General features: G+C 48.8%; 2 protein-coding genes across 2 annotated transcripts; both read right to left on the bottom strand.

Moving 5' to 3' along the window:
- Window positions 1–374: 374 nt before the first annotated feature.
- LOC135817881 (uncharacterized) lies at window positions 375–15,671 on the bottom strand. Its single transcript, XM_065331167.1, has 12 exons — window positions 15,410–15,671; window positions 13,754–14,098; window positions 13,070–13,343; window positions 11,549–11,728; window positions 10,651–11,055; window positions 8,599–9,057; window positions 7,507–7,959; window positions 6,448–6,598; window positions 5,854–5,982; window positions 3,306–3,935; window positions 2,623–2,709; window positions 375–1,301 (listed from the first exon to the last, which is right to left on the bottom strand). Exons 1-12 carry the CDS (start codon window positions 15,415–15,417, stop codon window positions 1,294–1,296), a joined length of 3,129 nt encoding a protein of 1,042 aa, XP_065187239.1. The 5' UTR covers window positions 15,418–15,671; the 3' UTR covers window positions 375–1,293.
- A 736-nt stretch (window positions 15,672–16,407) lies between these two features.
- LOC135817889 (adaptin ear-binding coat-associated protein 2-like) lies at window positions 16,408–24,279 on the bottom strand. Its single transcript, XM_065331176.1, has 7 exons — window positions 23,891–24,279; window positions 23,706–23,806; window positions 21,311–21,415; window positions 20,738–20,819; window positions 19,326–19,422; window positions 18,446–18,630; window positions 16,408–17,447 (listed from the first exon to the last, which is right to left on the bottom strand). The coding sequence occupies exons 1-7, from the start codon at window positions 23,977–23,979 to the stop codon at window positions 17,351–17,353; spliced, it is 756 nt and encodes a 251-aa protein (XP_065187248.1). The 5' UTR covers window positions 23,980–24,279; the 3' UTR covers window positions 16,408–17,350.
- Window positions 24,280–24,618: the final 339 nt, after the last annotated feature.

The raw sequence follows: 24,618 nt of genomic DNA, 5'->3' as shown, positions 1-24,618 counted from the left end.
TGCCTTTTCAGGACATCATGCCTGAACTTGATGCAATGATGGCAGCAACTCCAACTGTACGCAGATCGACGAGGGAAGGATTCAAAATGTCTGGCATTGTCAGTGTGACAGTCCAAGTCCAGTATACGTCATGTATGCAGCCTCGCACACATGCAAAGCCCTTTCCCAATTACAATGCCCACACTCATGCCCGCACATGCGCACTCGCGTGTGCGCGCGCACACACACACACACATGCACACACACACACACACACACACACACACACACACACACACACACACACACACACACACACACACACATATGCAGACACCATTCATGGCCTGAGCGCTGCGCACAGACACCATGCCTGGCAAGAAAACAAGCGTGCATTATCAAGACACACAATGTTTAGAATTACTGGAAAGCGGAATAACTGGAACCATATTTTAGAAAATTCACGAATATGAAATACTTCCGTATAAACTGATGGTACATGAAAGACAGTGCATCATGCATCAGTTTGTGATTTACAAAGAATCTGTGAACTGACAGTGACCCAGAGAATTGTTAGTATGTGTTACAATGCTATGAATAGGGCGAGGCTGAGGGCAACACCATTCGTAAAGTGGCTATAGCATGTACTGACAGACATACAAGTACAGATTGCACATGCGGCCACACGTTGTATTCACGTCAACCCATGGCCATAGCAACCGGTTACCCGGGGATTGCCTTTCGAAAGTACTCAAATCTATCGGCCTTGCTGCTAGCAGAGAACTCCGATGCCAGTGCAGACAGGATGGGGGAATAGGAGAAAGGATGCATCCTCTCAATATCAACGTCGAACTATGAAATTCATCAGCAGTAGTGGATGACGCTGCTGCTGACGATGCTAAGATGTGTACTGTTGGAAAGCCGTAGAATGTACTACAGTATGTCAACTGCAAAGACTTTTAGAGTGTTTTAAAAGTGCAAGCATAACACGGACAATGGAGCAGCAGCTGCCGGGAACAATGCAGATTTGTATAGTGCACAGACACCCTGCCTAGCCGCTGTGATAGCATTGTGCGGCCTTCCCGACTGCTTGCTCACAAGGGCGCTGGTTGGGAACAGAAATAGTGCTCAGTCATCTATGTACATGTATACGTATATAGGCATTCAAGACAGCAGCAGGTAGGACGGTGAGAGCGACGCACAGTGTGTACGTCCTCATTCCGACGGGCGGTGCTCATGCTCAGCCCGGCAGCGTGGCAGCGGGTTCCTCCGAATCATCCCTGCGCCTGCTGTTCACTCAGTCGACTGAGAGCGTCATGATCCTAGTTAACGTGAAGCGGCACACCGAAAACAAGTACGTGTACGGTATTGAGCATGTCCGGCTGGGAGGACTGGAGTGAGTAGGTTTGGAGAGGATGGTAGCTATTGAACTGAATGATGTCAAATTGTGCTAGGGCAGGAACTATGATATTACATGTTGTATATTTCACTCACATCCCTTCCCATTCTCCAAAGATGTACACACCGACTACACCGGATACTTAATATCACAATGAAGTCTAATGAACAACAGAGCATTTTTAAAACGGCTGAAAAGCATTACATACAGGCCAACCCTCCCGGTTTTCCCAGGATCCCAGAGATTTCAAGCAAACTCCCGGAAAAGTCACATTTAAATGATTTTTTGTCGGATCAAGGATTTTCCTAAAAACTCCAAGGACTTGCCTCCTACAGTGTAGTCCTGTTTTTGTTTTTTTGCTTTTAAATGTATGGTACACACTCGCACTTCGAACTGAACACAGCACTTTCAAGACCAGCCTGGCCTAGCCTGGCCTAGCCTGCGTGATCTGCACCAACAGCCTCGGCGACAGGCGTACACTGACTGATCGAACTGCACTGCAGGGTCGAACTGTGCTGTATGCAAAGTCGACTAGTCCTGTGCCACCGTCGAACGTTTGCTGGCAGGAAAAGCTCTGTTCACGTGTTTTGGTGCCATCCAGGGATTTTGAGAAAAATCCAGGGATTCTGCACGTCTTGTCAAGGGATTGAGATTTTCTGGTTGGTCAGTATGGCATTGATATCAGACCGCTCTGACTGTGAGAGACAGCGAGCTTTGCAAGGGAAGCGTCCATGGGACCTAACTCCACAAATCTTTCAGGAGGAATGTCATGGGGTCTGCTACATGTAACTGTGATATAGTCGGCTTTCTTCGAAATTACTACAGCACGGCTTTTGTCAGGCCCCTGTTATAACAATAAGATCAAGCACACCGCAAGTACGCCACACTAAACCCGCCATGGTGCAAGTGCTGCAAACTGCACGCTACACTAAACCCGCCATGGCGCAAGTGCAAGCACGCCACACTAAACCCGCCATGGCGCAAGTGCTGCAGACTGCACGCCACACTAAACCCGCCATGGCGCAAGTACGCCACACTAAACCCGCCATGGTGCAAGTACGCCACACTAAACCCGCCATGGCGCAAGTGCTGCAGACTGCACGCTACACTAAACCCGCCATGGCGCAAGTGCTGCAGACTGCACGCTACACTAAACCCGCCATGGCGCAAGTGCTGCAGACGGCACGCTGCACACACTCCAGTAATCCCGGCCGCCCACACTTACGCCCACACTTAACACTTACGGGCTTGAACATGCCTTGCAAAGTTAGATCCGCTGCGACGTGGCCGACGCTGAAATGCATTGTTCTCATTCACCGGAGGCGGTGGACCTGCAGCAGATGAAGCAGTTACAGCAAAATATGATCAACACTCTCCTCTGCCTACAGTACGTCTGCATTTCAGTTCAGTGGCGGAACTCCCCGCGCCACAAGGCCAGCGCAAAAGAAAGCAATTTCAATGCAAAATGCACCTATGTCTACCGACCACCACAATGGGTGATCACTTGCCTTTAAAAGAGATCCCCAGTCTTGAAGAGGCAATATGTCTGAAGAAACCACCTGTCACGAGATACTGTCCTTTAAGTCACTAGACTGACAAGATCGCATCCCACAGTTTAACCTGTCACGAGAGACCGTCCTTTCAGTCACTAGACAACATCTCATCCCACAGTTTAGCCTGTCCGGTAAGAGATCACCTGTCTTAAGAGCCATACTTCATGTACCCCTTGGACAAGTGGTTGCTTAAGGCAGGTGTGAAGGTACATTGCTGTATGAGACGGTCAAGTGAGATTCAAGTTGACAGGAAAAGCGCGGGCTCCCACGTAGGGAGCAACACACAATTCCCTAAGTATCACCAAAGTCGCACCAACATCTTCTTTACATTGTTCTATACGTATATATTATCAGTTTTTATGACAGGAACTTACCGTCTTGCCCATGAAAGCCATTGGCCAGTTGGCTCCGGGAGTATGGGTTACGCATCCCCTGGGGTCTGAACTGGGGACGCTGTTGGCTCACAACCGGCCGCGGGTTGGGATTCCGGCCAGTCAGCCGGCAGACCAGTCCAAACTCATTGCTGGGCAGTTTGTACAGACCTGGCGACTGCAGCAGTATTGGCAGGCATTGCGACCGAGGTGCGCGAATGATGTTGGCAAGCAGTACCGGCACGGGGTGGAGTCGGTTGTTGGTAAATCCTGGCGATAGCAAGCAGCTATACTCCGTCTTGACATCGCAGCCGCACGGGTAGTTGGGCAGCCCCTCCAGTTCCTCCTGCGTCAGGCGCGATTGCCTGTCCATGGCATGCGTTGCATAGCCCGGCGATGCAAATACAATAACGTACTTCGCCTGGCTGTACAGGTTCTCCTTCCAGAAGATCAGGCTGTCCTGGCGAATGACGTCCTTCTCGAACTGGTCGAGGCGAACGTCGATACCTTCGCCCCGCAACTGTTCACACCACTTTGCGATTTCTGCTGCAAACTCATCCGACTCCCAATAATAGCTGATTGGCACAACGTCTGCGCCTTCAGGAACTGGGATGGCGTATGTCGCCTTTGCGTCTGCACAGTAAATATGACAACAACAAAAAAAACAGAAACTACAACACTGAGTTTGCATGCGCGGACCAAGCATCAGACTTGATATGATCTGTAAGCTGCAGATGACTGCCCGGGGAAAGCGGAAGGCAGGCTGGTGTTGACCTACAGGCTACATGAGAACAATGCAACTTGTTCACGCAATGGCTGGATCTCCTACACAGCTGGATCTCCTACACAGCTGGATCTCCTACACAGTGTGCTCAATAAAATCCGATCACACGCGTCAAGTACGCACCGGGCGTGGGAGACTAGATGACAATCAGCATCAATCACAAGAGAGCGAGAGCTAACGTTACAGAGTGTATGCTACAATACAGCTATTACAGACCAGATACTGGTACATGCAGTGTGCTGTACCCAGTCCTTGCCCTGCACCCCCCCCCCCCCCTTTCCCTGGATTGGATGCTGCCAATAACCTGCCATTATAGTGGAATCCCAAAGCCCTAGGGGATACGTGCGCATTGGGATCAACTAGGGCTGTACCTCCTAGCCCTGCACCCTACCCTTCCCTACTCCCCCCATGGATGCTGCAATGTACCGTAAAGTCGTGTATAAAACCGCGGCTTGTGTGACTTTTTTGGGGAATTTTGCAGGCTTCTAGATGAGACAGGCTTCTATACAAGACCGGCATTTCTATATATGTCAACACTAAAACCAGGCTTCTGTGCCGACAGTGCATCTTGAAAAATCAGGCTTGCATTCAAAACAGGGTTCTAAATGAGACCGGCTTTAATACAAGACACTACGGTAGTAGCATCACAAAAGCCCTAGGAGTAAGTACACATTGGGACGTCAGGCGAAATTACTGGTCAGTCGGCGTCACGCATTTTTCACAAAAATTTGCGTTTCACCTGCTGGGAGAGTATGCGTGTACTCGAGTCTCATCCTGAGCACGTTTTTTTTCTTCTTTTTTTCAGTTCCAGTATAGCTGTATTTTTCATTGCAAAGCCGTCCTCGATTGTTGTGTTCGTTGTTCAAACGAAGTGGACATTCAATCATGAAGGCAGAGGACATAGGAGCCTGATTGGAGTTTCTCGTGGCATAGGACGGCCATACAGAGACACTTTGGGATTTTCTGAATATAAAATACCGTACGCACGATGCTGAGATCAATTTGTGCGATATCAAATTGTTTGTGATCTACCACATCGAGCAGAACGGGATCCAAACACAAGCTTACCGACGGTTAGGCTGCCGACCTGACTGGACAAATGATCCCTGGCTTCACCAGACGCCAGACGTCGGACACCATGTCCTTTGCCGCGACGTCCATCTCCAAAAAGAACTCCATCTTCGTCGTGAAAAGGCTTGAAATACTCAATATTCAACCGAGATTCGCGGTCTCACCCTTTCTCAGATCGAATCATTTTTTGTTGTAGCAGTTGCAGGGCAGATCCCCGCCACTACTTCAACAGAAGATGGCTCCAAAGCATACCTGGAACAAGCCATATCGAGGTTGCAAGCCACCCCTCTCAGCACTTTTTTTTGAAGAAATTCGAAATTTCAATGGTGGAAGATATACTATGAAGAGAATTTCAAAAAGTATATTTCGCGGAGCGATCGCTCAACCTACGTCATTCAAACTTTGCAGGATGGTTCAGACGTACATGCTAGGCATGGAACCACAGAAGATGATATCATAGCTGACACACAGAGTCACACACACAGCAGATTCGTGTGCACAGATACTAAATTAGTGGACGTCGTCATCTTCTTCCCGCTGATCTCAAATGTACGATGACGTGCTATTTCGCCTGACATTGCTAGGGCTGTACCTCCTAGCCCCCCCCCCCCACCCCACCCCCTTGTGGATGATGCCATGTAGTAGCATCCTAAAGCCCTAGGGGGTAAGTAGACATTGGGCTGGCTGTGGCTGTACCTCTCGTGCGTGGGACATAGCCGGGTGGGGGCTCTCTTGGGTGTATCATGGGCAGCGTGGCAAAAGCCGGCGGTGGACTCGCTAATCTTGGACAGGGCTGAGGGCCTGCCAGAACCTCCTGTAGGATTTCTACAAGACAGAACACACACACGCAAACACAAACACCCACATCCACACACATACACACCCACCCAGAAAACTCCCCCGATAAGTATACATTTACTTTTGGAGAGTCCTTCAAATAAAGTCTAAATGAAAATGAAATACATACACACACACACACACACACATATGTCTCTTTCCCTCAAACTAGTCAAGACATATATAATATATATGCACACACACACACACACACACACACACACACACACACACACACATACAGCAGAGACAGAGGAAATTTATAGTTACACATTATACCATGATGCACACACAGACATACACACATACACCCCCCCCCCCCACACACACACAAAACACACACACACACACACACACACACACACACACGTAGAACAGAAAATATGCAGCAGATACCATAGACGTTGAAAGCACCAGCCACTAGCAATCAATCTTCTTTTAGCAGACGCTTACCTTCCTTCGCTGCATCAACAGCTTTGCTGGCTTCAACATTGTTCAACTTGTTGAAGGCTCCGGACAACAGTGTTATGGAGAGGCCCATGCTCCCAGCCTTTTCCAAGATAAGCCGAGTTCTGCTTTGCGTGGAGGTGGATATCTCCTGGTCCTAGCATTGACAAAAAAAAAAAAAAAAAAAAAAAAAAAACAGAAATGCCAGACATCAGAATACACAAAAGAACAGTCAGGGGCAGATCGACGGTGTGTGTGTGTGGGGGGGGGGGGCGGTAGTGCTCCGGGGAACCCCCTAAATTTCACATATGTACTACATTGTACTGGAAACCATATCGGCATGTACTTGTACATGTATCAGCCATTCAGTTTTGACTAAACTGGACCCCCCCCCCCCCTGTAGAGATCTCTGGGCCGCGGCCCCTGGCAGTGACGGGATGGAAGGCTGTGCCGTTGTCACGGAGTGTATCTTGCACACAGTGAACTCATCAGACAACATGGGGAATAATGGTTATAATGGATATAACCTTTCACGCCGAGGTTTATGTAAAAGGAACTTCAGTCAACCTCGTGAATTATAGCCGGCTCGGTTATAAAAACAACTTGTGTATAACGAAACAATCTACAGACCTAATTTGACTGCATACTGTCAACAACTCACGAAGAATGATACTTCGAATCTTTAATGAGGGTACGATCGAGGGTCAATACTCGCGAGGCTGACGGTGCAATGTGTACATGTCCCCCTCAAATATGCACCCGGATCATAAGTACAGGGGGAGCGCACAACAGTGGACAAAACACAGCTTGTCACAAATCTATGTACCACGCCACTCACCAATCACCAAATACCTGCTACCGTGACCGGAGAGGTCACTGAGTCGGGAAGATGCGCCCGGGGCAATGCAAGTCAGGTGATAACCTCAGTAGTGGCCACACAGAATAGCCATGCACTGTTTTTCTCAGGTGGCACCCACCTACAAGCATACACGCATGCAATCATGCAGACGGTACAGCATATACACAGCCTAAAAAGTGACCCCACCGTGTCCCCAATTGACATACCACAGCTTGATCAAAGTTGGCTTCCTCCAGCAGCCCTTGCCAGCCTCGACGCGCATGGAAGTCGCACAGGTCGGCGATTCTCCGGCAGGCTGCGGACGACATCTGCTTTATGAGAAGTCTGCCGGGCGAGAACAGGACATCGTCGTCGAGTGGTGGCTCTCCAGCGGTCTCATCTCCGCTGTCCTCATCAGTCACACTACCATCTGACGACACTGCACTGCCATTGCTGGTAGCAGCAGCAGCAGCAGCAGCAGCAGCAGCAGCAGCAGCAGCAGCAGCAGAAGGACGGGTGGGATATGATGATGTTGGAGGAGGCAAAACCGTATACATTTCTGGTGGTGATGCAGTCACGGTTGGCCGTGAATCCAGTATGGTCACGGGATACACAGGCCTTGATGATGGTGGTATATATCCACGACTGGTAAAGTCACTGTCATGGATCTGAATAGGTACCTGAACAGGTGAACAGAAAGCAGGAGGGACACTGGTGAATATCATTATCACAAGATCAAAGAAAGAAAAGAAAAAACAGGATTTCCAAAGAACGATATTAGTTCCGCGGTCATGCCACACAAAAGAAGTCTAAAAGGAGAAAGAAAATCGATTTCGGTTAAACCTCTTTTTAGACTTCTTTGTTGAGTGGCATGACCGCGGAACTAATATTCTTCATTGCTATCATTAATTACTGTCTCCACGTCGCTTATTTCGAAAGAAATCTATTTTTTCATCTGATTTCAGAACAATGAATCATTGTTCTTGCAACAGAGCCTGCTCAGTGACGGAGAATTGGGTGGAGAAATTTTACGGGCCATGTCGTGCGTACAACTACACACAAAAGGATGCGGCTCCTTAATGATGTAATAATGGTGAACCGGCCAAGTTTGAATGTGCAGTGGGCCTTTTAGTACATGACGTCCGTTCTGTGTCCCAGCACCGTTTTCTAACGGGATTTGGCACAGGGTTAGGTCTGGATAGTGCACGATTCAATTTAGTCAAATGGCGTTGTCAAGAAGCAAAGGCTGTCACGGCCGGTACAGCATACGAGAATTTCCCATAGCGCACATATCACTGACGCGAGACTCGAGCACTTACCACATGTAATGGTACCGATGGCGACGCAGTAACGCCTGCTTCTGTCGGCAGGTGCTTCTGAATCCCACCACAGGCACTGACATTTAGCTCATTTGCCACCGCCTCCTCGTTTCTTGCTGGCACGACATGGCGGTGAATCAAGTCATCCTCGATTATTTCCAGCGTGCTCCTACTGTTCCCGTCATCGCTCTGTTGAATAAGGTGGCGGAAGTGCTCGTCCGACACTGCACCGTCCGTGACGCAACGCACGAACGGCATGTGCCGCTTGCACTCCCCGAGCACCAGCTTGCCAATGCGGTCGTGCATGGAATGCGCGACGTCGTCGTAACTCGCCACGTCCCAGGCGATGACGTCGTGCCGTGCCGAGCAGCAGAGCAGCACCTGCGGTGATGATGTCAGCTTGCTGCTGTTCTGCCATTGGGACACGTTGTTCTTGCCAAACTCTCTCGCCAGTGCAACCTACCAACACACAATGCATAACATAATCACACCACTGTACAGTCAGACCTCGCTTAACCGCACACATCCGTTTTCCTCAAAATATCCGGATAGGCGAGGGAACCGGATAATCGAACACACATACTGTATGCATGCATGACATAATTATGCTGCAAATCGGTAACCAACGATTTTCTTCCAGATGGCGAGGGATCCGGACAAAAGAGGACCGGATAAGCGAGGTCTGACTGTATTAACACTGATGATGCCTGAGTGCCGCTTACTATCAATGTCCAGTATGCAACTACAGTGTACGCGTACATATAGAGTACAACCCTGGGCAAGGATGATCCAACACCCAGCTACACAGTAAAGACGAGCGGTAGGACGGTAATCCGCTCTCGATACACACACACACACACTTTTGTATTTGTATTTAATATTTTTAAAAGGATTTCCCAAAGGCACAGCCACTTGCAGCTACCTGCTCTTCAAGAAATTCCCATTCCGAATAGTGCAACGGGATCAGTTGTCCTACAGCAAGAACAGTGTGGTGTCAGCTGTTCCCGAGGGTAGCACATCCATATCTGGCCAGCCGACAAACCTTGTGCACACCGTACAGATGACCACTTGATCACTGATTCAAGTGACAGTGTGTACTCTACTAGAGGCCAGAGGTCCACTGCAGTACCGTACTGACCATGACTCCACTAGACATATTATAAGAAATGACTACTACAGTAAAACCTGTAACTAAAGACCACCTTGACTAGCGACCAGCCTGCTACTACAGTAAAACCTGTAACTAAAGACCACCTTGACTAGCGACCAGCCTGCTACTACAGTAAAACCTGTAACTAAAGACCACCTTGACTAGCGACCAGCCTGCTACTACAGTAAAACCTGTAACTAAAGACCACCTTGACTAGCGACCAGCCTGCTACTACAGTAAAACCTGTAACTAAAGACCACCTTGACTAGCGACCAGCCTGCTACTACAGTAAAACCTGTAACTAAAGACCACCTTGACTAGCGACCAGCCTGCTACTACAGTAAAACCTGTAACTAAAGACCACCTTGACTAGCGACCAGCCTGCTACTACAGTAAAACCTGTAACTAAAGACCACCTTGACTAGCGACCAGCCTGCTGCTATAGACCACTTCGCCAAGCACGGACGGGCTCACATTCCATATATGGTAGTGCGGTGCAAACCTCTAACTAAGCACCACCTGCCACTAAATACCGCTTTCTCTGGCACCAAGGGGTGGTCGTTAGTTACAGGTTTTACTGTACAATAATGTTCTCTATGAGGCATGGCCTTGACGGTATCAACACAATGAAGGCAGGCATACAGCTTCAACAACCAAAGGGAGGATCACGGCAATTGATATGAGGCTGTTTATTATTTTTTTAAGATGGCCAACGTAATAATACACCACAACTCATAGCTCAGTGGTTAGAGCATCGCTGGCCTCAAGCAGAGGTCCCTGGTTTGAGTCCTGGTGGTGACAGTCGGTGTTTTCTTCAGACTTTTCCCGTTTGCATCTTTCCTTCAAACCAAAAGAACATAATATGATGCATTCCATGCATCATTGGCAATGGATATTCTCACCTGGATTCGTGCAAAGAGCTCCGGCGCCGGTATCTGCAGGTTGACGGCGGCACGGAGGCGAGAGCGTGACAGCCACTTGTCACCGCCGCGTCGCACGCTGTTAAGCAGCGGAACACACCAGTCCTGTTCGGCCGCTGCCGCATCACCCCCACCACCGCCGCCATCCACGCTGACGCCGCACTGGTAGACCAGCTGCAGATCCTGCACGACCGTCAGCAGCAGCTGCAGCTGCTCGCCGTTCAGCTCGCCAAAGGCGGCGGCCAAGTGCGCCAGCGCCAGGCAATCAAACTGCGAGTGCCTATGCCGGAGGTCGTCGTCCGTCAGCAGCCGGCTGAATATGTCCACTGCAGTGCCAACGTTGACGATGACATGCGGCAGCCAACCATCACGCTCCACCAGTATCACCTGATTGGGAAAACCATAACGAGACACACGTGATTTAGACACCAGTTCAATGTGCTGCAGTGCTTGCGTTGGCGAGCTGTTTCATGTACTTTCAATCAGCATGGAATAAGCCCTTTGCACTTTCCCAATCACTGCACAATAGCATCGATAAATATTACATTTTCTTCTCATCCTCATTGCACGGTTAAACTGACTGGCATTCCAGCGCATGGTAAGAAAATGCTGACAATCCATGCATGGTGACAATCCATGCATGGTGCAGCAAAACCGGTACAAGTACAGTGCTGCTCAATGAAATCCGATCGAGTCACTTAAAGAGTTTCACGCCGGGCGCTATGCAGCCCCAGACCTGCGAACACTGGGCTGCGAAATGGTTCAGGACACAAACTTGCCTCACACAATCGGATTCCATCGAGCAGCACTGAAGGTGCTAGTTCACAGCATACAGCTCAGCTGGCTCGTTGTCCGCAATGCTGGCACGGCTGTAACTCACCTGGCCATTAGCTCTGGTCACTTGCTTGAGCTGCTCATCGCTCTGCAAACGCAGAAGTTCCTTTGCACGCTCCAGGAACTCCTCCAGGGGCACGATAAAGAGGCTGCATTGACGGCGTATGGCCTCGATTCTCGCACTCATACACTGCACCTTCTCCAGGATACCAGAGCTGTGCAGCAGCTGTAGGGAGACACCAGAAGATAACACATCACCAGCCGGCTTGTGACGCAAGCACACTCGGCAGTAGCAAAAACTGCGGCATACAGGTGCCTGCCAATGGAAAACTTGAGACGGGTGCTTTTGTAAACAAGTTGTTGCAGCTAGAGTAGCAAGAAGGACCCATGAGTGTATGAGATCCCCGGTAGCCTAATCAGTAGGGCACTGTCCCGGAAAGACAGGGGTGCTGGGTTCGAAATCCCGCTAGTGGATCCTTCTTTCACAACACTAGGATTTTCTGTGCCTCAAACTACCAGATCATTCGGGAAACAACATCCGAACTAGATGGGCCACATGATGGTACATGGTGACAAACGGCACATATCCACAGCTAAATTTCGCAGATGAGCACTGCAATAGGTCTTGCATACACCCCGGCACTACACACTACCATGGCAAACCACCGCGGTCACGCCTGCCAGCAGCGCAGTTGCCACAGCCCTTGACCTGTAAAGGAAAGGCTATTACCCCTACGAGCACTGCCAAATACCTTGGTTTATTGATAGATGAGCATCTCACCTTCCAGCCACAGGTCCATAAATTGTGTAACTCGGTTTTTGCTAAAGTTGCTGCTTTCCGGCATGGCCGTAGAAATTTAACAAATGATGCAAAGCGAACATTCTACTTGTCTATTATTCAGTCTACTCTAGACTATGCCAGTAATGCTTACCTACATTGTTTAAGCACAACTCTGTACAATAGGATTGTGACCGTTAGTCACATAGCAATGAAGAGAGTGTTTGGACTCGATCGTACCACGCCCACTGAACTAGTTCTTCGCTTATATCACCTCTATTCTTTGGAACAGCGTATTAGCCTCAAGCTCTATGTTTTTGTGTACCGCTGCTTGGCCCAGCATCTTGCTAGTCCTCTTCTTCAGTCTTTGTACCAGCTTCGGGCAACTGCACCTGGTCATCAGGCATGCACCCGGGGCAAGGCACAAAGAGCCTTAGTTCTCCCACTCGTTTATACGCAGTATGGCATGCGCTCTATTTCTTTTCTGGCGGCAGGCAGGTGGAACTCTCTTCCAGCTGACTGTCGACAGGCCCACACTCTTGCTCTGTTCATTAATATGGTTAAACTTCACCTAGGGTTCCCAGTAAAAAGGCAGTAGCCTGTTGGGACTCCCCTAGTAAAATAATAAAAACTACTACTACTACTACCGAGGCTGCCGCTATGCATAAATGAAGCAAATGGTGGCATGTGTCCTGGCGTTCGCCTTCACATGTGCATGTACCCTATCAAGGATCAACATCATACAATTCGACCAATCAGAATGAAACTGAAAATCATGTCTCCACCTACGCTCAAGTCAGTGTGGGCCATCTCGCGGATTCGCGACAAGATCGGTTCCAGTTGGGTGCCATCGACCTGGATCACCTCCAGGCACAGGCGCAGGAACTTCCTGTAGCCCTCGCTGTCGACCTCCAGACGCTCCCGTACGCCGGCTGCCACTCGTCGCCAGTCTGGTGTGGCCTGCGTGGCAGACACATCCGACGACTTCCACACCACTGCCAGGTACACTGTCAGGCGTGTGTCACACTCTGCCGTCAAGCAGCGGCGCAACTCCAGTATCCACCTGTGAGCAACAATAGCAATTCAACGGCAGCGGTGTACAAATATCCATGGAAACCACGGATTTCTTCAAATTTCCCACAGTGTGACCGGGCCCTAAACTAAGACCCATGCCAGTACAGCAGTGAGAGAGTGACCCATGCCAGTACAGCAGTGAGAGGGTGACCCATGCCAGTACAGCAGTGAGAGAGTGACCCATGCCAGTACAGCAATGAGAGGGTGATCCATGGCAGTACAGCAGTGAGAGAGTGACCCATGCCAGTGCAGCAAGAACCCGGGGCAATATTAGGAAAGGGAATGCTGTGGAGTACGGTCACTGTGTGCGCGGCGCTTGCCATCCGTGCAGCAGTTGGCTGTACTATACATCGAAGGGAGAATTGAAATGTCATCCTCACAAGCAGAACTGCTGCTTACCTGACGGCATTGCTGATCATCTCATCCTCGGAGAGCTGCGCATCTAGCCACACAAAGCATCCGCTGCACGGCTGTGAGAGCAAGAGATGTCGCACCGCGGCCAGGTCATCACTCGGATTGACAAGCCACACCGGCACCGACACTTTCGACACTTTGCCAACCGGCTGCTTCAACGACACCGAGACATTCACCGTGCCGATTGCTTTCTTCTCGTCCTGTAACTTCTTGTGGCCACCACTGCCCGACGATTGGCGACTGAAGAAACTCGGTCGGCTCTTTGAGGCGCCCAGCTGCTGAGCGATGGTGCACCTATCGCCAAGGAACACTACTGGTTTGGCGTACACCCTGCATATAGAACATACACCACAACAGCACCAGCAGCAGCAGCACCACTGTTGTGGTTCCGTTGTTGTACCCGATCCGTTCCGGGATCGGTTATCCCTATGCATTCCCGTACTGTGTACATATATGGGTCCTGGTTGTGCATCTTTATCTTTCCTTGTTCTATGTAAATAAACTTTAGTTGTTGTCTGGGACTTGTGGAGTGAAGTTGATCTACGGATTTCAGGAACTAACTTGATGTTCACTCAGGAACATTACATGGTGTCAGAAGTGGGATTCGAACCCACGCCTACAACCACCACCACCACCACCACCACCACCACCACCACCACCACCACCACCGCCAGCAGCAGCATCACCACCAGCAGCAGCATCACCAGCAGCAGCAGCAGCAGCAGCATCAGCATAAACCTACCGAGTTGAGTTACTGTATTATATTGAACTGCCTAATGTTTGCGACATACTGATGTTTGCTAATTTTGAGCATATGAAAGACACCAGCAAAGTGCTAGCGTTGCTCATCATCATCATCATCATCATAATTGATTCAGACCGATTGTGTCAACTTTCTTTCCGTTCCAGTACTGTGCTGCTGTGTTGTGTTTGGCGCATGTTGCAACAACTAACGTGATAACTGTCGCGTGCAGATGCAGGAGGCACATGGCGCTAAGCACAAGTCGCTACATACTGCGTTGCGCACGGAGAGGAGTAGATCTACTAGTATCGCCAACTCCAGGACAGTCGAATACATGTACAGCACACAATCAGTAAGTCTGCAAAAGACCGGGCGCGGGTAGGCAGTGCAGAGGTGACACTCACACCTCGCCCGTGCATTTTTTTGGAGAAATCAGCGTTTTCCTGGTTGGAACAATTAGCGCGAGCCATCAGGAGTGACGATTCTGACCTGTGGACTTTCACTACTGCGCTGCTTTTCAAGGCGATGCCTTGCCTCCTCGGGCTGTTCAACTGATCTCGATAACATGCACAAAACGAACTCCGTCTACAACCAGCATTCTGCCCAATCTTTCCCGTCGACCGCGATCGCTTTGTTTCCACCTCCAACCTTGCATTCACCGCACAAAAATGTCAATCGCACAACCCACTCGATCGCCACCCCATGGGACCAAGCTCCCCGCTATCGCGCCACCGTCATTGCTTCTGCGGCTGAGTGCATGCAGTGCGATTGTGTTCGTAGGCGTACCTGGCCAGGCGATCGGTGCTGATCTCCACTTAGTGGTACCGTCAGGAAGGCCAGAAAACCGAGGAGAAACCAAAAAAGGGTTCTTGAGCAACTCATAGAAAACATGCGCTTACCCGCTCATCTCGATCCAATTACAACGACAATGAAGACTTCAGAGAACAGCTTCCGCCTTCCCTCACCAACTTGCGAGCAGCGTGCGACTCAGATCAGAGGGGGAGAGGTAATGGTTGGTTCCATTAGGAGATTCAGCGCACAGGTCAAACTCCACAGCATTCGTCCAACGGGAAACATGCCCAACTGGCGCATGGACTACAAAACAACAACAACAAAAAAGTCCCCTCTCCATTCAGACCGAGCTGTACGTCAAGACAGCGCTGTCGCGAGTCTCTCCGCTACTCAACCAAGCATTCAAGCTGTAGCATGCTACACTATGTACTAGCACTAGCTCTTTACAAGCGGCATCTAATGACTATGACTGTATACATGGTATAGTGGCATACATGATTGTACACACTAACGAGTGACGTAGAACACTGCTGAACATACGGTCATGTGATGATGTTGCTGATCATGTAGATCTGGTACTCCCTGCTCCAGTGGCAGATGTTGGTACACTGTACAGACAGTATGCGGTCGGATTTCACTTGCCATGAATGATCACTATTATTACTACTAGTACTACTACTGTACTAGTCTTATATTTTTATAATAATTATTCTGACTTTCGAAGTGACAGCATACTGATGCAGAGATAGCTGCACTGGCATTATTGTCAATATTGACACATCAATAATTATTTTGTAGCAATACATCAATGGGCAATCGACTTCCATCAAGAGTTTGTAAGCTTGTACAATAAATAATGACATTGCACTCTTGTTACATGTACAGTGTAGTACACACTTGTATCCCTTTATCCGCCCCATTGCGGATACATGTATGGAAACCGGGGTACGGTTCCCTGATGGAAACGGACAAGCTATGTCCGTTTCCCAGCGAATCCAAATAAAATCAACAGAACACGGCCGTTCGCCACCTCAATCAGGCTTCCCAGAACCAGCGCAAGCAAGGCGAAAATGCCTGCTTTCAAAACACACTTTGCGATGCAACATGAACATCACAGCCACTTGCATACAAGAGCAGCAGAGAACACTGCAAATCGTAAGGAATCTGCCAATTACCCACGGACAAAAAAAACCTAAGCGGCTTTCGGATAAATTACAAGAACAGCCAGCAGCAAGATAACAAATATGTGACAGGGCGCAAGACACACACAGGCGGGATAAGCAATTGCTAAAACAGAAGGCCAACGGGCAGGGGACCTGGGATGTCTTCTGAGCTGGCAGAGGAAAAACGATGAAGTGGGTCGGAAGGGGGGGGGGGGTGCACAGCTGAGCACTGAGCTGTCAAGTCCTAACTGAATGGAGGCTAAGATACAACATAGCTGCAATGGTGTAGGCATAGAGGCTAGAGAACTTCAAAGTCTATTCCTCGTTTAGACTACGGCATGGAGTGGCAAGTGGTTTGACAGGGGCGGCGCGGACACACACAGGGACGAACAAACAAAAAGAGTGAGACATGCCGGGGAAAAAGAACTCGAACGAAATAGAACACAGATACATACGTAAGACCAGAACACAGTGTGAGACCACGTACGCCTACATCTGAGAGGAAACTAAATGGAATAGAAGCAGAATCGGAATATCCGTCGGGGGGGGGGGGGGGAGTTGCGGTCATTCAAGGTGAGATCAATTGCAGGGATCCCCACCTAGTCGAGTACATGTGAATAGAGAGAGACGAGGTAAGGTGGCCTATATAGTAGCGATCTCGCCAGGGCAAGCAAAGCATGCCACAGGGCGGATACGGGAGCAGCAGCGGGAGAATAATACACTTTTTAAACAGAGCAGCATATCCTGCACATCGTCATGAGAAATATGTACACCCTTGCACATAGCATACGTAGGTTTAAAAATAATAATAATCAATGTCACAATAGAGGGATCTGGTTAACGACAAAACTCTGAAATAAAACCAACGATAAACGAGAGCCGTGTCTAGAACTGCACCCATCCACTACCCCCACTGCTGCTGCTGCTGCTGCTAGATGAACTGCCAAAAGGATCAGAACCCTGCGTTGTAGTTGTATTTGAGCTGTAAGCAGAAAAAGAGCAGGAACACATGGCTTTGTTCAACTCTGAGAGTGAGAGTGAGAGAGAGAGAGAGAGAGAGAGAGAGAGAGAGATAGATACAGAGAGAGAGATACAGGGAGAGAGAGAGAGAGAGAGAGAGAGAGAGAGAGAGAGAGACACACACACACACACACACACACGCACAGAGACAGAGAGAAATAGACAGACAGACAGACAGACAGACAGACAGACAGACAGACAGACAGACAGACAGACAGAGAGAAAGAGTACGACCACATCACACATAGGGATCCAGACACAATCGGAAGGGGATCATTGACAGAAACGGGAAACAAGATATTGAAAATGCATCCACAGTTAGTTCAAAGTAAAATCTGTATAAAGCGGCGCTTCAGGATTCCTTTCCCTTCATCAGAGTGAATGTCAGAATGAGTAAAAGCTAGGCTGGAAACTTTTATGTTGAAGTGTAACAAGCGTGAACAATGGACAGTGTGCCATGCCACCAGAGTTAAGCTGTGTTCCCAAATGGCGCGTGGACGCGGTATGCTTGCGGTTCATGCATGCCCAAACGTACGCTCAGGCGTTCACAAAAAAACAGCATTTCGAGTCGTATTTAGGGCATGCGACCGACGCCTTCGAGTACTAATTTTTTGACCCCGCCAGTCAAAGTGACTGGCATGTACGCTGTTACGCGCCTGATACGCGCTGAAAATTCCAACATGTTGGAATTTCCATTTCGTCGCGTTTCCGTACGCACGATGCCCCCAAAGCCAGCAAAATACGCACAAACGCATGGTTTCAAGCGTACACGTGCCAGTTGTGAACACAGCTTTAGCCGCCAAAAAAATCCCGGTTCGCGTGAGACTTGGCTAGAGGCCGAGTTTTCCGCATCCGTAGGAACGCCACCACCCTTCAAGGATCATTAGCCACCAAGGTACAGTGAAATAGAATCATATATATCAGCAAGAAACTGCTGGGATTGGCAGAAGGCAAGCTTACCTGCTCTGGAAGCTACCCCAGGCATCGTCAGAAAAGCCAGCGCTGGCTGCCGGAGCCCCCGCTGCAGGTGGTGGAGCAAGAGGCTGTGGTGACGCACGTGCGCCAGAGCCGCCTGGCGGTGGAGGGAGAATGCCAATAGTACCGCCGGCCGCGGGTCGCGGCTTGTCTGCTGCAGCCTTTGCCGCCTATACAACACAATACCAGAGACAAAGACATCGATTAGAATAATATCTTAAATATAATCGTACCACCAGCCTGTGTGAATTTCATAGGAGGCATGAGTTTCGAAGTCTGAAGAAAACGCTTAACCCTTTGTGTGGATATTCGTGTCCGACGAGTGCCATGATTCAACGACTATTGATCCCATCGCTTTGGCGATTGTTAAAATCGCAAGCCGAGACATTTCTCTTCGATCTACAAATTTCCATTGTGAGGATGGAGTAAGCACTGACGAAGTTACGATCATTTGCACATATGCACGTTCTGTAAATTTTCACCAGTACATGTACACGATGTGCACTCATCACGTAAAAGTACGGGCTCAGAGTCTGGGCGTCATCTAGAATCTGGCAATAGTACAGGATCAGCAGTGAATGGGCTACAGTAACAGTCACTGCTGGGATGATGTCTACACCATAGTGTAGTGGTAGAACATTTGGCCGAAAGCGAGGGGTCCTGGTTCGAGTACTGGTGGTCGCAGTCAAATTTTCTTCAGACATTTCCCGTTCCAGCTCCCTCAAAACTGATGAGTATCTTGTGAAACGCCTTATATCATGTGCATAATACAGCCAGTGCTAAAAACCGTGCAGGATGTAATCAGAAGACAGCACTCTGATGTAACGTTGAGCTCAGCCCAAACACAAACCGAAGCGTGACTCACCCCTCCGATGTTGATGTGAATCTTCTGGCCCTCCTTGAATGACAAATCCAGCTGCGGTGCTGGCGAGCTGGCTGCCTCTTTCTCTACACGCTCCCGCCTTCACAAAGCAAGACAAGGCACAGCAAGACAACCCCACAGGTAAAGCAATGCACCGTTCCTAGGCGAGTAAAGTGGTGCAAGACGCGGTTGCAATGAATACTGTATGTGATATGCAAAAACAGTGAGTATGCTTTCCAAACCCAACAAAAACAGTGAGTATGCTTTCCAAACCCAACAAAAACAGTGAGTATGCTTTCCAAACCCAACTCTGCAAACGGGCTGGAAACATAATTGCACGCCCTTCTTGTTGGTCGGAAATCTCGTCTTGATTAGCAAGGCAATCAAACTCTGTTTTCAGTAGGTTTCAACTTCCAGTGCATTCGCCTGTATCCCACACCAACTAAAATTGGTCATCGTAGGTATTCATTTCGAGAATTTTTCAAAAGAAAAAGGAGAAAAGAGAGCGAAGGGCAAGGACATGTCACGTGGCATTACTCACACGACACACGGACTAACACCAAATACATGTAAGTACAATGACAACATTTTCGTTGAACACAAAGCTAAGGGGACAGATTGTGAGTTCGCAATGCTTCCAAAACAGCAAGATGCAATTCAGATCTGCTACAAGTGATGATAGAAAACAAAACCTCTGTACACAACTCATGACAAATAACACTGCTTGACATGCGGCATTTGAAAGACGATGCAGACCTGAATTGCATATTGAAGTTTTTTTAAGCACTCTATATTCGTAAGTTGTCCCCTTGGCTTCGTGTCCCGAAAAGAGAAGGTGTTGTCATTGCAGTGATTTCGTGTTATTCCACGTATGTGTGTGAGTAAGGTCACACAAGTGTGTGAGTAAGGTCACATGACGTGACCACTGTCCTTTGATCTCATTTCTTCTACATAGTTGCAAGTACACAGTAAGGAGGTACGAACACCCTGCTGCCGCGGCTACCAGCTTCAAGTCTTGAGATGACCATTGCGCAATTTGCAGGTCAAAACAGGTCACCTGAATAAGAAGGGAGGGCCGGAGAGCGAGGTAAGGAGGCAAACGCTTGAAAGAATTTCGGAAAAATTGTGCGCATGAGTGCATGTACACATCCGGCAATTTGTCCGTGAGATAAAAGCCACATGGCGGCAGCTCTTACACGAAAGATGAGCCAAGCAACGAACTCAGTCTGGGTAGTAAGGGCTTTCTACGCATATTTCCATGATACAGCAGTCCTTTCGCAAGCAAGTCTACGACGAAATGGGGTTTACACCCTCCGAAAGCATTCAATTTTGTAGATTTAAAACTGTACGTCCACGAAATCAAAACCATGCCTTAAGTCTGTCATTGCAATAGACAAACGTGACAACTAACTCACTTGAAGAAATCTTGCAATGCGACGTTGAAGTCAAACGAATCAGCTCTGTCGGCAAACCCTACTCCCAGATAAGCATGGCGCCCTGTCAGGAATCAAGGTTATACAGTGTACACGGTTCCAATCAGGCAAAGTGAAATAAAAAGCAACAACATCACAGACAGCAACTTGCAAGGAGCAACAACACATGCATGGAGTACATAGCGTGCAGCCATGACACTGCTACCAGAGCAAATGATGCCCTAACTTTCACCGGCTCGTGAGTCAAGACCGCGGGCCAATCAGTCCTGATATATGCCCCTAAAATGACTGAAATGAGGAGGAGCCGCTAACTGCCCTGGCCAATAATCGAAAAAAGGGGCATCCGTATTTGATCTACAGGTTTGGGAAGTGGCTACTTGGTTCGAAGTAGATAGTGTTGCTATTTGCGAGTTGTTGGTACGCCCGGGGTCTACATTCGGGAAGTTGACTGTACACTGCCAAACGATTGGTTGGGAGTAGCTATGAACGCAGTGCACAGGAAATTCGCTATCAAAATGCAACACAGCTAGGCGTGAACGTCCACACTGCACTCACCTGATCCATCTTGAACTCTGAGTACGAAGTAACGGCTGCTGTCCATGACCGACTCGACGGCAGGGCCGGGAAACTGTTCCACGGGACACTCGGCAAACGGCTCGCCTGCAACACAATCACACAGCCAGTCACGAAAAGACGATGTGACGACACACAAAAGAGTCGCACATCAGTATCCTCTACATACCAGCTGTGCAGTCATTAGGAGAAAGGAAGACAGTGGAACGTCTCTCCTTTGCATGCACAAATTGTTTAGCGTTGCAGCTTAGTTTTGTCGAGTTAAAAACGCTGAATTGTGACCCGTAGGGTCTGATCCCATGAAACATGGACTTTTCTTACTATTCCGTAAGGACCGTAACCTCTCTAATGACTCAAACTTTGGAGCTGGTCAAAGAGGATTGGTCCTAAAGTGTACACTAGAACCAAGAGTACAGTCAACTTCGCTAATAACGACTGCGGATATAACGACAATTCGCGAATAACGACAGCATTTCCCTGCCCAGAGCAAAGTCCCTTCCAACTGTAATACATATAATGAGACTTCGGGCATAATGGCACTTCGCGAATAAGGACACTTTTTGATGCCCCGCCGAGTGTCGTTATAAGCGAAGTTGACTGTATATCAGCTCCCAAGAGTGTGCAACTCTGGATACCCTTTCTATGGTGTCCACTGACGGCGAAAACTCACATCACGTGATGAAGTGTTCCTGTTGTAGGTTCCCAGCCCGTTTTTTCACAACCAATGGAGTTGACAATACAGTCAAACCTGTCAAGGCGACCACCTGTCCTAGAAGACCACTGAAACCAGCACCAAGGAATGCTATTTCCAGTCAAATGACCCCGGATAAGGAGGCCACCTGGTAACAGAGACCAGGTTCTGAAGGTCCCTTGAGAGGTCGTCTTAGACAGGTTTCACTGCATAGCACTCCCTGACAGAAATCCACTCAGCTTACGCGAGCCATCAGCATGATCACGGCAGATATTCGGACTGCGCATCACACTTTGAACACGCCATGTGAGTTTTCGCTGTCGGATTCCCTGTATGCAGAGTTGCACACTCTTGGGAGCTTATTTACTCTTGCTAGAACTACTGCCACGAGTAAATGATAATCGACAAAGCAGAACGTGTGCAATATTCATAGCTACAGTGCGAAATAATGTGCTGAGCAGGGAGTGGTGCTTTCTTGCCGGTTTGCCGAGGTTCGATGGACTTCTCGGGTGCTCTGGATGGCAGTCGTGAGTCAGTCAAGTGAGGTCGGCAGGAATAGCGCAAGCTCCCACGTAGGGAGCAACACACAATTCTACAGTGCGAAACAATGTGGCCCGCAAAAAAGACGTGTGTGTGTGTGTGTGTGTGTGTGTGTGTGTGTGTGTGTGTGTGTGTGTGTGTGTGTGTGTGTGTGTGTGTGTGTGTGTGTGTGTGTGTGTGCGCGCATCCTCCGCAGTGGCGTGGCGAGCCCTCGGATCAATCCCCAGCCTGTAACAATGCAGTGGCGTTCGGCAAAATAAGTGGATTCCTGGATGAGAAAGGATACAGGTCACACTCACAACAATTTATTCCTGCGCGGTGATAGCTGTAATTGTGAATTTGTCGTGTTGTTTGGACCTGAGTGGCCAGTCGTCGTGCGGCGATGGTGTAGTGATGTTAGCTTGCTGCGCATACTCCTCGTCGTTTCGTGAAAGTACGTCTTGTGGAGCCCTTGTGGGACGTTCGGTGCCCACCCTCCAGCTCAAGATTGTGCTTTCCTGGTGCATGAAGGCCGAAGCAGTACGCGTACAGACGTTATTGTTGAACAAAACATCATGTTCACATTAATTTTGTTCCTTTTTCAGTCGTTGCGTGTTATACTTATAGTGGACCTACAGCAGACTGTTCATCTGGTTTGTGATATTTCCTTCCTCTGTTTGTGAGTCCCTTTCCATCAATATGGCAGCTTGTTTTGATTTCCTTTTTTCAATTCATTTTGCTGTACTTCCTGTTTTGTTTGCGCCACTGCCCCTCACCTTGCGCTCAGTTCTCTGAGTGGAGGGCGGCGTGACCCCAAGGGGTAGCTGATTGATAGTAGTAGTAGTAGTGTGTGTGTGTGTGTGTGTGTGTGTGTGTGTGTGTGTGTGCGTGCGTGTGTGCGTGTGTGTGTGTGTGTGTGTGTGTGTGTGTGTGTGTGTGTGTGTGTGTGTGTGTGTGTGTGTGTGTGTGTGTGTGTGTGTGTGTGTGTGTGTGTGTGTGTGTGTGTGTGTGTGTGTGTGTACTGGTCGGTGTAAATATACAAAGAAAATTAATAGTATAGTTGACCTATGAATATTTGATTATTATTTTGTGTAATTACACATGCATGTAGTTCACCCCAAACAGGTTAGGAGCCCCATAATGCCTCTCTCATTACTGACATCTCACCAGAAATCTTATCCTCCATCTTGATAAGACACTTGCTACCCTCACCAACGATTCTCAAACGCACAGTGTAATCAGGGTTGGACAAATTCCAGTCGCTTCCCCTGCCAAAAAAGAACAACAGAGTTTGCACCAATTTGAGATATAGTTTCATGGCCAAGAATGATTGCAAATCTATGCCACCTCACCTGTATCCTCTATTGCTTTGCCTCGGAGGAATTTGATAAACGTACATTTCTGGCTTCACCAGAAGGGTCTGCGTGAGTGAGCTCGCCATGGTGAACTAACCCTGAGGACTAAGTCAGTTTTCTACTTCAAAAATACAATTATCAGATCTCGTTCTTGCAGCAACAAGCAAGACGTTCAGATTATTTCTACAGGCGCGTAACAAGTATGTGGCAAAGGAACCCTAAAACGAACAAGACAAGGATACACTTTCCAAAGTTGAACAAAAATGATCTGGAGACGTTCAATCAGAAATTTGTTGAATGTGAAGAAAGAACTGAAGAAGTCAGGAAGTGCCCAGCATGAATCCACTCAGTTCACGCTGTCTCTGACTGTTTCGTTGATCTACCGCAGTGCACTGCTCTGACTGTGCATGAGCATGACTCGACTGTGCAAGTCCCAGTGTCAAGAGTCAAGTACCAATTTTTCATCGACATCAATCACCGGGTGGAGTGGCGTTCACCTGTAATCGCTGCGACTGGCGAGGTTGGGAGTGTTGGGATAGTTTGAGGTCGGGAATCCTGCTGTCTGTCGGATTATGTCGATCAGGCGTCCGCGCTAAGTTCGGTGTGGATATGGGCAACACTGGTGAGCCAGTGGTGTCCAGGTCTTTGAAGAGCAGGGTACTGGCCCAGGATGGAAACATAGCAGGCAAAACCTGCCGCATGGAACAGTAGCGGGATAGCGCTTG

This window comes from Sycon ciliatum, chromosome 5, assembly GCF_964019385.1.
Source record: "Sycon ciliatum chromosome 5, ocSycCili1.1, whole genome shotgun sequence".
NCBI classification, from domain to species: domain Eukaryota; kingdom Metazoa; phylum Porifera; class Calcarea; order Leucosolenida; family Sycettidae; genus Sycon; species Sycon ciliatum.
The sequence above is the reverse complement of the archived record's forward strand: the minus strand, read 5'-3'. Positions and strand labels throughout refer to the sequence as shown.

Coding starts and splice junctions, on each gene's coding strand:
- LOC135817881 (XM_065331167.1), bottom strand. Junction 13,344..13,753: donor ATGATCAGCAATGCCGTCAG/GTAAGCAGCAGT, acceptor TGTTGCTCACAG/GTGGATACTGGAGTTGCGCC. Junction 5,983..6,447: donor TGTTGATGCAGCGAAGGAAG/GTAAGCGTCTGC, acceptor TCTGTCTTGTAG/AAATCCTACAGGAGGTTCTG.
- LOC135817889 (XM_065331176.1), bottom strand. CDS start 23,979: ATGGCGAGCTCACTCACGCAGACCCTTCTGGTGAAGCCAGAAATGTAC. Junction 21,416..23,705: donor GATGGAGGATAAGATTTCTG/GTGAGATGTCAG, acceptor ATTGTGTTGCAG/GCGAGCCGTTTGCCGAGTGT. Junction 17,448..18,445: donor TGGGGTAGCTTCCAGAGCAG/GTAAGCTTGCCT, acceptor TTCTGCTTACAG/CTCAAATACAACTACAACGC.